General features: G+C 45.6%; 2 protein-coding genes across 3 annotated transcripts in view; both read left to right on the plus strand.

Moving 5' to 3' along the window:
• cacna1fb (calcium channel, voltage-dependent, L type, alpha 1F subunit) overlaps positions 1-5579 on the plus strand; it is a 35429-nt gene extending 29850 nt beyond the window's left edge. The window contains exons 37-47 of one of the 2 annotated variants that reach the window (XM_028994003.1): positions 282-384; positions 1044-1145; positions 1359-1486; positions 1963-2094; positions 2181-2425; positions 2821-2844; positions 2936-3064; positions 3148-3308; positions 3446-3558; positions 3913-4248; positions 4643-5579. In XM_028994003.1, the coding sequence (XP_028849836.1) occupies positions 282-384; positions 1044-1145; positions 1359-1486; positions 1963-2094; positions 2181-2425; positions 2821-2844; positions 2936-3064; positions 3148-3308; positions 3446-3558; positions 3913-4248; positions 4643-4915 (1746 nt within the window). In that variant the 3' untranslated portion in view covers positions 4916-5579. The remainder of the gene's footprint in view (positions 1-281; positions 385-1043; positions 1146-1358; positions 1487-1962; positions 2095-2180; positions 2426-2820; positions 2845-2935; positions 3065-3147; positions 3309-3445; positions 3559-3912; positions 4249-4642) is intronic. The other variant, XM_028994004.1, reaches the window with a different exon arrangement.
• A 2003-nt stretch (positions 5580-7582) lies between these two features.
• Positions 7583-14525, plus strand: sypa (synaptophysin a). The gene is made up of 7 exons (XM_028994701.1): positions 7583-7876; positions 8708-8773; positions 10248-10372; positions 10456-10654; positions 11930-12121; positions 12216-12533; positions 12864-14525. Exons 1-6 carry the CDS (start codon positions 7859-7861, stop codon positions 12516-12518), a joined length of 903 nt encoding a protein of 300 aa, XP_028850534.1. The 5' UTR covers positions 7583-7858; the 3' UTR covers positions 12519-12533; positions 12864-14525.
• The last annotated feature ends 1844 nt before the right edge of the window (positions 14526-16369 follow it).

Consider the following 16369-nt stretch of genomic DNA (forward strand, 5'->3'; position numbering starts at 1 on the left):
AAAAAAAGCATGTGCTGTCATCTGGCCTGTATGTGTCCCTCATTATTAGAATTATATGCAGGAAGAAGAAGAATTAAAAAACACTCTGTAGACCCCTAATCTAGGTCCCACATGCACACACATATGTTTATTTTTTATGCCTTCCTAGTAGACTAATGGTTAATGTAAAAAAAAACATATTTGCTGAGAAAGGTGGATGAACTTCCCATGCAGTTGCATTCACAAATATACACATTGATTTCGTATTATGATGTCTTTGTTCACCTGGTCATCTCCCACAGCGTCTGGTTGCCATGAACATGCCGCTGAACAGTGATGGCACAGTGACCTTCAATGCCACCCTCTTTGCCCTGGTCAGAACAGCCCTGAAGATCAAAACGGACGGTCAGTTCACACACAGCCCAGGGTTGCGTATGCATCATACATTCTAATGCACCTCATTCCTGCTGTCTGAGAACGTAGCTCTCGCCATGCAAATTTTTGCATACAAATAAATGCTGAGCAAGAATGATCCTTTTTATCCCCATGTTCCCTTTTTTGTTCTTATTTACAACAGGTGAAATGTAATAAATGCATAAAGCTTCTTTATTTAAAGGCACAAGCAAAAAAGAGAAGAACAGAAAATCTTTTTTTTAATTTATTAACCTTTCCAAACATCTATTTCAAGATTGTTACATTCCAAAATATTCGCCCTATCTTTCCTGTCGAGCTTGATTTTCCTTGTGTTATTTAGGGTTAGGGTTTTAAGAGAAAAATGTATATCGCTTAGTTTCCAAAAAACAGATATTAAGTAAATACACCTTACATTCCTATACATAGCATGTTTTTTTGGATGGAAATAAAGCTTCTCAACTGCAGATATTTAAAGAAATGTTTTGAGGGATTTTCATATTTGGACTTAAATTCTTGTCATAATTATTTATGTGTTGGATTAGTGGCGCTATAATCATAGTTTGTAGGGTTTGTGCATCATTTATTTACTCATGTTCTTTGGCTCAGTTCTTCTGTACGTTCTGTAACTGTACGTGATTCTTTTCACCCAGGGAACCCAGACCAGGAGAATGAGGACCTTAGGATCATCATTAAGAAGATCTGGAAACGCATGAAGCCCAAAATCCTGGATGAGGTCATCCCACCTCCTGCAGGTGAGGGCAGGGGAACTTCCCTCTTCCTCTACTTACTGTGGGCGCTAAAAGATATCAGATAATCCAACACACATTGCTTTTTATCAGGTGGCTCTTTACTTCAGCATCATATACTAGTTTAATCCACTTTACTACTGAGGACAAAATATTTATTCAAGATACACTTAGACATGTTGAGTGATATTTTTTTTTTGTGCTTTCGATGTCTGTCAGAGGAGGAGGTGACGGTGGGGAAATTCTACGCCACGTTCCTCATCCAAGATTACTTCAGAAAATTCCGCAAGAGGAAAGAGAAGGGGGGTCTGGGAGATCCGGACCCCCAAAACCCCTCTGCTCTACAGGTACATGTCTAAGACCTGCCGTCTCTGTGCTGACACTGTGGAATGTGTCCAGCTTGGCCAGTACCCATGTACCAGAGGGCTTATTGTCAGCTCAGTAAGAGATGTACATCCACGCCCTGTGTAGTCACATGGTTGATTTATATGTTCACTTTGGTGCCTGCTGGTGACATGGTGTCTCATCTGAAATATGATGCTCTTCTGAAGTGTAGAGCACCTCTTTAGCTCTCTTCCTTTCAATTATTTACTTAATATCTGTTTTTTGGAAACTGGTCCTGCAGCCTAACAGATCACGTGATATAATTTGACCTCCTGAAAGACTCAAGTCTGCCCCCTACTGCAAAAATCAGGATGGGTCGAGTTGTCGATGTAACGGCTTAGTAAGGAATCAGTGTTGAAAATTCCCGTTGGTGATGTGTGGAAAGCTTCGTGCTGGACAGCATATATACTGTGGCCCCCCTGTTCTTCTCCGTGCGCATCTGTGTCAGGCGGGGCTGCGAACCCTGCAGGACCTGGGGCCAGAGATGAGACTGGCCTTGAATGCCGACCTGGAGGACAAAGACGAGGAAGGGATAGAGGAAGAGGCCGAAGAGGATGACGCCCGCTATAAGGTCTCTGTCTTGTTTGCCTGTAGAACACTTGTATGTGCCACATGAACCTTGAATGTGTTGACCCAGTGTGTGTGTCTGCATCTCAGAATGAGAATGGCTACGCAGGGCACACAGAGTCCTCTGCCATGGACCGGAGGGCCTCGGTGACTCAGACCCCCACTGTGTCCCTCCCGGGAGAGGCCATTTCAAACGGGGGGCTCTCCCACAGAAGTGCCCTGGCCAAAACCCCCAATGGCAGTGGAATGACGGAACAGGAGGAGCTGAGGAGCAATGACGCGAGGCCTCAGCATTACCACCAGAAAAATGGGGTGATAGACCACGCCTCCAAGAGGTTAGTTTTTTACAACCGTGTCACGCTACAGAATGGAAATGCAGATCTTCTTGAAAATGTGTCATGGCACTGTGAGTCAGAGGCGGAAGGAGCAATTGCCCTTAAATTGTATTTTATCACAGTCCTTGTGGAGACAGTGGTAGACAAATGACCACATAATGTCGAAAGACACAAGACCGGCTTACAAACAGAGGAAAACACAATCAGATAATCAGTTATGACAAGATGAGGTTCAGACGTTCATAGTGTGGGCCAGGCGCCCGAATTATCATCCATAATTGGTTATAATACCAACCCCCGGCTCCATTAGTGTTTGTGTACGTATACACACACACACACACACACACACACACAAACACACATAAAATCCCATTTTTTCTTCTTTTTTCAACCAGGGCTTCATATTACAGACATTCAAGGTGAGTAGCTGGCACATTAGATTTACTGCGCGCTCTTGTATATTTACACCACGCGTTTACCCGTATCTATTATTCACCCTCATCCATTCAGAAGGAACTCCAGAGACGGATACGCCTCCCGGCGGCAGGACAGAATGATGGATGGAGGAGAGGAGGGATACCCAGACGAGCAAGAATACTACAGTAGGGACGAGGACAGCCAGAGCATGGTTTCCCACAGGTATCAAGGCGAAGGGCACTTTACGCGGTAAAAACGAGGAAGCTAATGTGACCAGAGGTGACAGAGTGACTGTTCCCTGCCAGGCGTGGGTATACAGAGGACACCCCCCGGTACCCCGGGCATCGGCAGCATGCATACGACCCTCACAGTCCTGGCCACCCTGTTTACGGTAACAATTTTAGCAATGGTTACGGAGACGGGCGAAGGACCGCCAGGAGACGGCTTCTCCCTGCCACGCCCACTGGTATGAAAAGCGGCCTAATATTAATCTGTCCATTCATTATTAAAAGTTATTATGACAGTTTGCGTAAAAGTCATGCAATATAATATAGGACAATGTCGGGTGATTCACATTTCACTGATTCTTCTCTAATTTCTCAGGACGCAAACCGTCCTTTAACATCCAGTGTCTGAGACGACAGGGCAGCAGTGATGACCTCCCCATTCCTGGCACATACCACCAGAACTCCCCGCCCTGCCGAGCCCGCTCACAAGTAATGCCTTTAAGCCAAGTGTCTTATGTAATTTGTGATGGTCTAATTATTGCCATAATTATACCATCATTAGTAGCCTAATGATAGTGTGTTAGTAGCCTAGTGGGTAACACACTCGCCTATGAACCAGAAGACCCAGGTTCAAATCCCACTTACTACCACTGTGTCCCTGAGCAAGACACTTAACCCTAAGTTGCTCCAGGGGGGGACTGTCCCTGTAACTACTGATTGTAAGTCGCTCTGGATAAGGGCGTCTAATAAATGCTGTAAATGTAAATGGAAAACTATGTCATTAGCTGATGATGGATTGTAGATACAGGGTGTCGGGTACTAGGAACGTGTCTCCATCTGCAGGTCTATGGTAGTTATGACTCCCGGCGCAGCAGCAGTCGTTCCTCGACGGGCTCGTCAGCATCGTGGGCCAACTCTGGCCCTCGCCGCGGCCGGCTGCTGTACGCTCCCCTCATCCTCGTGGAGGAGGAAGGCGCGGGCGTCGGGGGCGTCTGGGGAGACAAGAAGGCCACAGCTGGCAACGCGGCCGAGCCTGGTCGACCCGCCGGGTGGTACGCCGGCCCCTCGGGGGGCGGAGCCCCGCAGCCGTACCGGGCGTACACCACACTGCGAGTGCCCACCCAGCTCAGCCCCCATTACAGCGAGAAGAGGGGCAGCGCGGACAGCCTGGTGGAGGCGGTAAGAGGGAGATCCTGGCATTTTTGGCCAAAACGAATAAACATCTTACGGTATTTTTTTATCACAATATTCTAAAATTCATGTGCAGAAAACATTCAAATGACAAGTTCATTTTTTTTTATGTCTGTAAAAATGTGGCACGAGTATGTAACATGCCAAATTAAAATTATTTTAATTTAGTTCAGTTTCTAAATTAATTTCTAATCAGCTGCTTTTTTTATTGATTTATAATCCTCCTTTTGCTATGCTCACCACTGAGGTGATACTTTTCCCTCTATTTCCGTATGTTTTCTGGAACAGAATCACATTCATAGTTCTTAATACCATACACCACTGATTAAATAAATCGCGGTTTCTTCTGGTTCATCGGAGTGGTTTTACTTTTCTTCCTCAGGTCCTGATCTCTGAAGGTTTGGGTCTCTACGCCAAGGACCCCAAATTTGTGGCCTTCGCCAAGCGGGAAATTGCTGACGCCTGTCACATGACCATTGACGAGATGGAGAGCGCCGCCAGTGACCTCTTGAACCGAGGCAGCGGGGGCAGTGGTGGCTCGGGTGGCTACCTCAACCATGCCGACATGGGACCCTTCTACAGCGACGAGGAGCCAATCAGGAGCCGGGACGAGGAGGAGCTGGCTGATGAGATGACCTGTGTGACTTCATTCTGAGCAGCAGACAGGACCAATCAGTAGATGAGGGAGGGTGCGCAGGAGACGTGCTGGCCAATCAGAAGGCCACAGGCTCTCCTTGTTTGGAAGCAAGAAGGTCACAGCAAGGGAAGGAATGCGAAGAAGTGCACAGGAATTAAAATGATTGAAGATCGAATCCAGACCTGTCAGAAATAGGATTTTGCATCGTCTGAGATTTTTGTGTAAAAATACATGTTTAAATTCAGGTCAGCTAAGTAGCTGGAGCCCAGCAGCACGCTATTCCAGTGCTACGGACGAGAGTGATGTAAATCACAAGTGACACGTGAGCCAGATGAGAAGAGAAGTGGACTGCAGCGAGGCAGAAGCCCGGCGCGGGACGGGAAGCGCCGCGTTCCCAATGCATGGCCACTGCGTCCATATATCTGTATATTTTCCTCAAGCACATTTGCAGTAAAATGTGGAGAGCTGGCAAACAAGCGCCATGTTGTACGTGAATCATGTTCAGTATTTATATTTTCTGTCCTCAGACCCCCTCCTTCCAAACAGAGGATTTATATCAGTGTGCACTACCAGTCAAAGGTTTGGACGCATCTAATCTGTGGCGGTTATGGAGACAAGGATGGAGCCATTTTGAAGAATCCAGTGCAAGATACATTAGTATTACTATTATTTTTTATTTTTTCTGTAGTCTTTTTACCTTCATGCCGGCTTTGTTCACTATCATCATTCTCAAAAGTTGCTTGATGAGATGCTCATTAACACGAGTGAATGATAAGAAAGTGTTCAGCATAAAACCTTCAGGACAGTTGGAAACCGTCCCCGTTGTCCAACTCAAGGTGGTGGAAAGAAGACCCGGGTGTGAAATGCTGCCGTCCCTGATTTCGGGAGTCTAATGTTTTACCTTGTTCGCTTATTTTTGGAGTTAATTACACGTTAACCTGGAGTTAACCTCACGTGTCCAGTGTCTTCAGTTTTGTTCTATAATGTAAAAAATGCGAGACCCATTAATGAGTGGGTGCGTCCGAACCTTTTGACTCTCGGTGAATAATACACCCCGCTATACATGAACATCATATAACGCACAGCGTTGTATCGTTGATGAGAAATGCGATGCTGAGCCCCAGGTCCTGTTTTCAGTGTAAGCATCGTGTGTGTATTGTCCGTGGTTGATGGCTACTCCTGTACGCTGTTCGTACGCAGGGTACAGCGGGCTCAGCGCCCGCTGCGCAGAACCAGGCCAGTCATTTTTGTAGCACATTTTTCAACGAGACGGTAACTTTATACACCCCTGTGTACAGCATATTTTAAAAATGCACTGTTGATAAGAGAGAGACGGTGAGAGGCGCTGGTTTAAAAGTTTTACTTATTTGCTATGTTTGTAAATTAAAACACAAATATCGAACATTCCATCTTCTGCTTCCTGTGTGTTGCCGTTTCTTACATTTATTAAATATTAAAGCACATTGCATTTTATTGCACCGAAGATTACACTTTTTGGTGGTGGTCAAGGTCAAGGTGACCTCACATTCTCGCGAAAGGTCGAGGGGGTCGCTGTGTGTTTGTGTGTGAGGCGCTGGTTCACTTCCACAAAAGTAGAATAGCAAATCGAAGTGGGGATCGGGATCACCGGAGCTGGGCGAGCGCCGTGGAGAAGCCCATCTCACGTGGGGGGCAGGGTGGCAGCGCGGTGCTAAACGTCTGGGACAAGAGATTCATTTTCTGGCAAGGAACTGACCTGAAAATTTCTGAATTCTTATGCTGTGTCCCAGTTACCGGAACAGTGGCCCTAAAGTGAACATTAAGATACAATCACCATGAAAATTGTTCTTTATTCCCTGCATCATTTTATGTCAACAGTATTTCCTCCACTGACTATATTTAGTTTGGACTTGCCTTTGTACGGTTCCTTTGTGTTTACGTTCCCATTTCAGCGTTTGATCGCCGTGCTCAGCCAAGGATATTCGAGCACCTTAAGCGGTAACCTGCCCTTTAGAGTCATGCTCTTATACAGCATCTCAGCGGCCTGGCCAGGTGTCTCCTGCCTCTCCCAGATGTCCTAAATTCTTGAAGAAGGCCTCCACTTCATCGTATAGCTCGAAGGTGCAGAAGTAATGAGATCTTTTTTTACACCCACACATGTCTGAAGATGTGAACGGTGTGAGGGTGTGTTGTCATGGTGTGTGTATATTCTGTACAGTGGAGGGGGAGACCGTTAATGAGCGTATCGACAGACGGAGCGCTTCACCCACAGGTGGCTGGGTTCTAGGTGGAAAGGACTTCGGGCATCGGCTGAAGCAGAGTTCCAATACGAACTGGTGGTGTGGTGGTGTGTAATCTCCTTCTTAAAGCTGCTGGAGTTGACGTGCCACACATGAAACGTTGCACAGCGGTGTTGCCAGGTGTGCGGCATTTTTTACTCCGCAATAGTCGAAAAGTGCACAAACGCAAACACAAAACTGCCAAAGCGAGCTGAGGGGCATTTCACCGCCGAGACCACTTAACATGCTTCAATACGAATTGGCTTCCTAATCTGGACATCTTTCCCATGAAATCAATATTGAAACATAGCCGATCTGGCAACCTCGAAAACGAGGCCCTGCCGCTCAGCTCCGTGATATTTGCGCAGGTCTCGCACAGCGCCAACAAAATACCCCCCCGACGTTTTGAGACGTGTTCAGAACAGTCCGTTCCAAAGCACGTTATTAGATGTGTTACAGGGTGTGAAAATGGTCCGGCGTTAAGACGCGCTGTAGCTCCACCATGGTTGTCTTCCGTCGGGCCCTGGGCTGCGTGTTGGTGGATGGTGGATGATGGTGGTGATGCTGACGGCCCTTCGCGCACCAGATCGTGACGCAGGAGGCTGTTCCGGTGACGCGGCCTCCCCCCCCACCACCACCATCCGCAGGCTCTTCCCTCTCCCCCCGGACTCCGACTCCTCATCCCCACGACCAGGCGGCCAGGATGGATATTGCGAACCAGGTACGGGGAAATGTCGCATGAAACGCGGCGGAGCGGGCGGAGAAGGTCCGCTGGAGATGCTGGTCCAGGACGAGGATGCTGGTCCGGGATGCGCGCTCCCGCGGCGCCGACGCGCAACGCGAAAAGCCGCGGCGCGCGTCGCAAAACGCGAAATATTCACAATAAATATTCCGACGAGCTGGGTGCGAGAGCGACGACGGACTGGCTCGTTTTTATCCGTTTTTACTCGTTTTCATAAGAATTCTCGGACGGGGACGACGATGCCGCCGCCGTAAAATGGCAGCGGCGACACAGAAAATGTCACTTAAACCCCCGACATGACATAAATGCACGAATGAAGGTGAGGACCTTCAAGTCTGTGGATTCGATGTGGGGTTTTTTTTCCGTGCGTTTCTCGGTTTTTTGGTGTTTTTTTTTTTTTACATTTCGGATTTATGGAATAAAAATTAAACGTCGTTGCTCGGGTCTCCTGTCGCTTTGTCCTCGTCATATTTGTGATGAGACTCGGACCCTTCTGGGACACTGTGTCGCGTTAAACCGCACCTTGCTACGTCACGACCTCCATATTCTGACGGGCGGCACAATTAAAAATTCCATTTTCACAACCAGTTTTACTACGAATGAAAACCCAGGTCTGCAGAACACGTGACTCGTGTGCATTTACAGGCGTGTGTGTGTGATTTATGTCACCGTCACTGTCGCTCCACTGCACTTCTGAATTTTATCTGCATTTTACGCAGAACGTGGCCTTCATTCGTTTACAGTGCTTCATGTTGTACCGCCCGGTGTATTGATCCTTTTCTTTTCTTTTTCTGATTTATGTCTTGACAGTTGGTGGCCACTGGGCAGTTCAGGGTCCTCAAAGTGCCCCTGGGCTTTATTAAAGTCCTAGAATGGGTGAGTAGAATTTCTGCTGTGCAAACATCATTCATCATCAAAGCCAGTGTGCAGATTTCCCTCGGGATCAATAACGAATCTATCTATCTATCTATCTATCTATCTATCTATCTATCTATCTATCTATCTATCTATCTATCTATCAGTATATCTGTCTGTCTGTCTATCTATCTATCTATCTATCTATCTATCTCTGTCTTTCTGTCTGTCTGTCTATCTATCTATATCTATCTATCTATCTATCTATCTATATCTATATCTCTGTCTTTCTGTCTGTCTATCTGTCTATCTATCTATCTATATATCTATCTATCTATGAGTCTATCTGTCTGTCTATCTATCTATCTCTCTGTCTTTCTGTCTGTCTGTCTGTCTATCTATCTATCTATGAATGAACGAATCTCAGTCTAAACCATTAAACCTGTGATTAACAGAATAGATAGACAATAATTAACAGTTGCCAATTAAAGACGATTCAGATTGAAATGTGATTTTTAAGACCCTCTGTATTACATAATAACACAGTAAAACACATTTTGTTTGTGGTGACTGGCAGACTATCCGCATTATTCATTATCGCGACTTCTCACAATCAATGAAGCGGCCATATTGCTATTAATGTCACCCAGAATTGTCCAGTTTTGTGACACGCGAGGGTTTGGTAAGCTGGCGCTCAGCAAGTCAGGCTTTACAAATGAATGGTTTTTCGGACCCCCAGCGCCACGGTGCAGCGGCGATGTGGGTACATTCTGTCGGGAAAGGGCGCCCCCTGGTGGCGACGGCCGGAGTCGCGCACAGAGCGCCTGGCGGGGACGGCAGCGGGGCGCATTCCTCCTGCTGGGCCAACAAGAATTCGGTTTTATTTCAGAAATGGCGCTCGAACGAAGACCTTGGGAATTATAGTTTTGCTGCACAAGGCAACGCGACGTGAAATGAATGGCTGAGTAATAGATAGAATTCATTACACTGTTCTTCTTCATTCCTCAGGGAACCTGTTTATTATAAGTCTCTGTGCAGACACATAAACTTGCCCACGCACAGATTCGTCTTTTTTTATTTTAATAATACATTTTTTTTTAAATAACACCCTTCAAATTAACGAAGCTCTGGCTCTCCGTGTGGGAAATCGCCGGTTTTCGTGTCATGCAAGGCCATTTCTGACCCAACTCCAACTGAACAGGGCGACAGATGGCCGACCATCTCTGTGAAATTTAATAGCTGGCTTCTCCGTCCAATCCTTTCTAGGCCGTGGACGGGGAATAATCTCCATGAGTGACTCAATCTCGCTGGTCAAAAATTTGCGTTTATGTTCCCCGCGAGAAGAGGTTTATCTTTTTGGAGTGTTATGCACTATTGCCGGACTCGCACATAAATCATTTCCAGACTTTTATCTGCTTACCTTGTCAAAGTTAGATGATGTGCTTTCTGAAAAAATTTGTGTGTGTGTGTGTGTGTGTGCGCTTTCTCATTTTAGGTGTTTGCCATTTTTGCGTTTTCGACATGTGGCTCATACTCCGGCTCATTCAGGATGAGTGTAGAGTGCAAAAACCGCTCCCAGAGTGACCTGAAAATAGACGTGGATTTCGAATACCCCTTCAGGTCAGTCGCTGCGCCACGCCGCTCGATAATTCGGCCCGAGGTGCATGTAACACATCACGCCTTCCTGTCTTTGTCCCCACCAGGCTCCATCAGGTGTACTACGATGCCCCCACCTGCAAAGGGGAGAAGACGGAGCGCCTCTTCCTCGTGGGCGACTACTCCTCCTCAGCCGAGTTCTTCGTCACCATCGGCGTCTTTGCATTCCTTTACTCCATGGCAGCGCTCAGCGTTTACGTCTTTGCCCTTGAGAAGTACAGAGAGAACCACAAAGGCCCACTGATTGTGAGTTGACGTCCAGACACGGATGTTTTTGGAAATAAATACAAATTTAATACAACAAATACTGTAACGCGTTTACATCAACTAAAACATGGGACTAAAACATGGGACTAAAAGTAATGGGACGTTTTAATTAAATTAAATTAAATTTAATTAAACGTTTAATTGGAGTGTTTTTTTGACCCATGTTGCCAGATTGGGTAGTTTGGAGTTTATGTAGTGGCAGTAATACTTATTGAGTGGGTTTTTGACCCATGTTGCCAGATTGGGTAGTTTGGAGTTTATGTAGTGGCAGTAATACTTATTGAGTGGGTTTTTGACCCATGTTGCCAGATTGGGTAGTTTGGAGTTTATGTAGTGGCAGTAATACTTATTGAGTGGGTTTTTGACCCATGTTGCCAGATTGGGTAGTTTGGAGTTTATGTAGTGGCAGTAATACTTATTGAGTGGGTTTTTGACCCATGTTGCCAGATTGGGTAGTTTGGAGTTTATGTAGTGGCAGTAATACTTATTGAGTGGGTTTTTGACTAAGCAAACAGTCAGTCGTCTGGCAACACTGCATGCGCTAGTTTGCGGCGCACTGTGACGCACTGAGAAAATATGTTCCGAACTAGGAAATAATCATGCGCAACAAATAATTACACAAGCAATTCTTCAGTGTATTTACGTTAAAAAACATACGGACTCTCCAATGACTCTGCGTTGGCAGACACGCCTCACGTGCTGTGATATTTAGCAGTGATTAAAGTGGAATTGCATCTCGTCTCATTTTCACCAACGACATTTAGTATAGTTTTATTTTTACTCTCATTTTTATTTATCAACAATATTAAGTGATATATTTCGTTACAGTTATCATCACGTGACCTGCAGTTACGTTGCGTTTCCGTCACGTCATATAAAGTTCCTATTACTCTCTCCTCTGATTAACATGAGGGCGGGGCTCTGGGCCTGCTGAGAGCAGGCGGTGGCTGCCGTCCCCTCTGAAACAGCCACCGATTGATCAAAATCGATTCAGCCCGGACCCAACTCAGCACCAGCAGCCGGTTGAAAGTGACCGCGGGGAGAGAGCGCTGGTGTTTCCACCGGTCATCTGCTCCTTTTAACAGGAATTTTAGTCTGAAATTTTTAGTCAGATTTGAAATGTACAATATCCTGCATTTGTGCTATTTACATTATGCTTTTGATGGTGGATTATTGAAATGTTCAGCGATGCCTACAGAGGGTATCAGTGATCACTGATTGTCAGTAATGGCTGGTGACTGCTGTGACTGGCAGGACTTTGGCGTGACGTGTGTGTTCACCTTCATGTGGCTGGTGAGCTCGGCGGCCTGGGCCAAGGGCCTGTCTGATGTCAAGCTGGCCACAGACCCCGACAAGGTGGTGCAAGAGATCCCAGCCTGTGATGTGGAGGGCAGCCGCTGCAACGAAGTTCATGACCCCAAAATGTCCGGCCTCAACACGTCCGTTGTGAGTGGAACTTGATCTGTACGTAGCAGAGGATTCTGGGTGGGGACGGAACAAAATGGACTGACTCTTGTTGCCCTCTTGCTGTCTCATCCAGGTTTTTGGATTCCTCAACCTGATCCTTTGGGGCGGAAACCTGTGGTTTGTGTTCAAGGAGACGGGCATCGTCGCCCCGTTCATGCGCGCCCCACCACCCCAGGAGAAGCAGCCGGCTCCCGACACCTTCGGCCAGCAGGGCTACGGTCAGCAGAGCTACGGCCAGCAGGACCCGTACGCCGGCGGCCAGGGCGGCTACCAGCCCGACTACAGTCAGCAGGGGGGATACAACCAGGGTGGAGAGTACGGACAGGGAGGCTACAACCAGCAGGGGGCGCCCACCTCCTTCTCCAACCAGATGTGAGCAACGAGGGGGATGGTGAGTCACAACAAAAGAACGTTTTTTTTCTTCAGTCACCAATTTAAAAAATATTCATTTAAAGAAAATGTAAAAAAAAAGAATGTATGCATTGAGACAATTTTCATCCAGTTTTTCTGTGTTGACATACCCTTTTTTTACAATCTATATCATTTAAAAATGCAACGCTTTGATCATTTTTTCATTGCCGTATTTAGCATGTGTCCTTTTGACATTTCCAAAGTGAAGATGCGTCTCAGTTCTACATGAAACCTACAGCCACCGCTGAGCTGAAAGAAAATTGCATTAATGCATTATTAATATTTTGTTTTTATTTCCGTGCTTCTGCAGAAAGAGGAGTGATCATGTGATTACGGGAGTGTGGTGCCTGAACCCTACCCACAATGCCACACTCTACCCTGTTTGTCTGTTTGTGCATCTGTCTGTGGACAACAAGAGGGGGGAAGGGGTGGGAAGGGGTAAATAATCTTAGACTGTGGGCTGGGGGGATGAGAAATGGGGATTAAATGTGCTGTTCATTATCGTGGTGTATACAAAAAAAAAGAGATTTAGAATGGAATAAACGACTACAAACTTGAATAACAAAAATATTAATAAAAAAAATGTTCACATTACTATATATAAATTTTAAATTGATAATGTTGACAAAAGTAATACTACATCTCGAGAGAATGTACTTGTCTGTGTTGTATAAATAGCATTATGAACAAATAGTATATACAGATTTCTTAACGGTGTGTATAGGATGATTCCTCTGTAGCTTAGTTGACAGCGTCAGTGTCATTCAGCCCAACAGAACGAGTTCAAGAATTTTACGCCCGCCAGAGTTTATAGAAGAATTTCTGAAGTTCTATCAAATTTTGTGCTTTTTCTTTTCTGTTCATTTCATTTTCTTTTCTTGTTTTTTGCTGTTTTTTTTCTAGTTTTGGCTTTGTTCTGTATTTGATTTCACTATGGTGGGATGGAGCGCCAAAATCAAAGAGTATGGGATGAGAGAAAGAGGGAAACGTGTAAAGATGCAGTGTTTCTCCATTCAGTCCCCAAAAATCCTTGTCTGACAGGGAGGGGACATGCTGGACATCCACCCACAGCCAGAGAGCTCCCTGAGCCCCTCCTGTCCTCCCCATTTACCCAGAACCCCCCCTTCAGCATGGTCTGTACCTTGCTGACTGAATCATGTTGGGTCGAGAAGCACCTGATCAGGAGGGGGAACTCATCTTCGGCTTGTTAGTATTGTTGCGTACGGTGGATGTTGCTTTCACGCGTGTTCCGATCCCGACGTTGGTGTGGTGTGAGTGTTCCTGATGTCGTGTGTACTGTGAGCGGAGCTCCGTTCCTCCTCTGCGTGGAGATGGTGTTGAGATGATGGGAGGCATTGCTCGGTTCAGACCTTCTTACTGCCTATTGCATTCTTTTAGATGCATTTTGTGAGCATTGCGCAACAACTGATGTTGCACAATGACTGAAACCAAGTTAAAATCCAAAACGCAGGTTACCAAAGTAGCCTTCAGACAATCATGGGAGTAAATTCATCTCTCAGCATTTCTGCTAATGTCCCATGAGCTCAAGCTGTGGACCTACATGCAGCTATCAGATCAGGCGGTCGTCAGCGACGCCCACAAACAGCATGATTTAATAAACAGGCCGATTAAATTCCTTTGAATTTAGCTACGTCTTCCTTTCTTCTCTCTCTCCCGCTGTCTCTCTCGCTCCAAGCTCCTTCCCACTCATATCCCTTATAAATATGCTATTCAACTACTCTGTTGTTAGTGGTGTTTGGTATGTCTTGTGGTACTCTACATGCCTTTGGGTTGTGCTGTATTTCTTGTGTATGATATATTCTTAGCGTTAAAAGGTGATGTTGACCATGGTCGTGACGGCTGTACAGAAAAACAGACTCACCGAGAACTATCCAGAGTTCCGTTGTATTCTTGCTGTGTGGAATCCACAAAGGAAATTCAATAAAGTATAAATGATCCTGTTTAAACATCAGCCGTGTTGGCTTCATTTATTTGATGATGTCTGGAATTAATTCAGGGTCATCGCAGTAATAAGTAATAAGTAACATCTGCTAAGATGTTGCTGGCCTGGGCTCTTCTGGAGTCACCGTTTCAAGGAACACAGTTGTGAGGGCTCTTCATTGTGGTGGCCTTCAGGGCCATCGTCCCAGAAGAACCCCTTTACTCAAAGAGCGGCACACTTGAAAGTCAAATTAGTTCTGCAGTTCCTCAAGGATACCGAAACCAAGATCCTGGAGTGGCCCACACAGAACCCAGACCTCTGTGGCGGGTGCTCAAAGTGAATGTCCATGCTTGGAAACCGTGGAACCGGTTTCGGTGTCAGTTGTGGCTCAGAAATGGCGCACTATGGACTATTAATTGCCAGGGGGATGTTCATTTTGGATTTTTGTCCTTTCTTGTTTCAACTTCAATAAAATATCACAAATAAACTTGTCTTTGTAGAGTATTTGTCTCCAAAATAACAAATGCTTTTATGGTAATTTTCATGAAGAAATTAAATATATGTATTTTTTTCATTTCATATTATACAGATGTATAACCTCAAATGTAAATCTAAATTTTGGCCTCAAACTTTTTTAAGTTGCCTATTACTTGTATCAACATTGCATGTTATCTGACTGTCGGTACACACCAAGAAGAGTTTGACAATGCTTATTGTCCCCTTACATAGTTCTGCCCAGCATGTCCTGCCAGGATTTTAAACCTGGGCTCAAGTGGAGTCAGGGCCACAGGTGGAGGTTAGTTTTCTTTATGTTCATTGCGGAGAAAGCTGCCTCACAGCTTGATGTGGAGCCAAACATGGTCGAGATGTATAGGGTTACTGTGCTCTGACCTGGCAAAGTTGTTTCATGGACCATTTGGAAGCAGAAAGTGGAAGGGTCAGTTCTTACAACGTGTTCTTTCAGGGCCACATCTCCATCTGCAGACCCAGTATTTATGCATTTAAAGTACTGTGTGACCTCCATTGAGAACCCCCTGAGATCAATGATGAGAAATGGATCCTGAATGAACATGGTGAGCTGCTGTCCACAGCTGAAGCTCTGCTGAAGTTTACCAGCAAGTTGGATAATCAGATCAATATCAGAATAAAACAAAGCAAAGAAATGTGGTTAGAAGTTGGGCTGCAATTACCAAATATTTTGTAGAACTCTGTCGATTTTTTTTCATCGAGTACTCAAGTACTCACATAAATCACACATTTGTGTTTTTAAACAAGTACAAGTTCAACTTTATTGTCATTTCAGGCGCATACGTGTTAGACACAGAACATCGTTTCTCCGGAGTCTGGTGCTACTTGTAACCTTTAAACAACGTTACATAAACGCACATGTGCGACAGACAGGCCAGGCTGCATAAAGTGCAAACAGGACACAGGCGGCGCGAGACAAGCAGAGTGGTAGTGGCCTAGAGGGTAAAACACTCGCCTATGAACCAGAAGACCCAGGTTCAAATCCCTCTTACTACCATCGTGTCCCTGAGCAAGACACTTAACCCTGAGTGTCTCCAGGGGTGGACTGTCCCTGTAACTACTGACTGTAAGTTGATCTGGATAAGGGAGTCTGATAAATGCTGCAAATGTAAATGTATGTAATGTAATGGTAAAGCAAGAATAGCAGAATGACCAGACAGGCAGCACTAGAAAGCAGTGAAACACATTGTGAAGGTGCAGACTATCAATAAGCAAATACTGCTGTAATAGAAATGTAGTAGAGAAATGTTCTGAAGAGGTAGAGCGTGCTTTTCACTTCGAACTGAGTGTTCAGGTGTCTGATGGCCTGTTGTGGGATGAAGCTGTTGCCGAGCCTGGCAGCGAGG

The sequence above is a fragment of the Denticeps clupeoides genome, chromosome 10 (genome assembly GCF_900700375.1).
Source record: "Denticeps clupeoides chromosome 10, fDenClu1.1, whole genome shotgun sequence".
Lineage (NCBI taxonomy): Eukaryota > Metazoa > Chordata > Actinopteri > Clupeiformes > Denticipitidae > Denticeps > Denticeps clupeoides.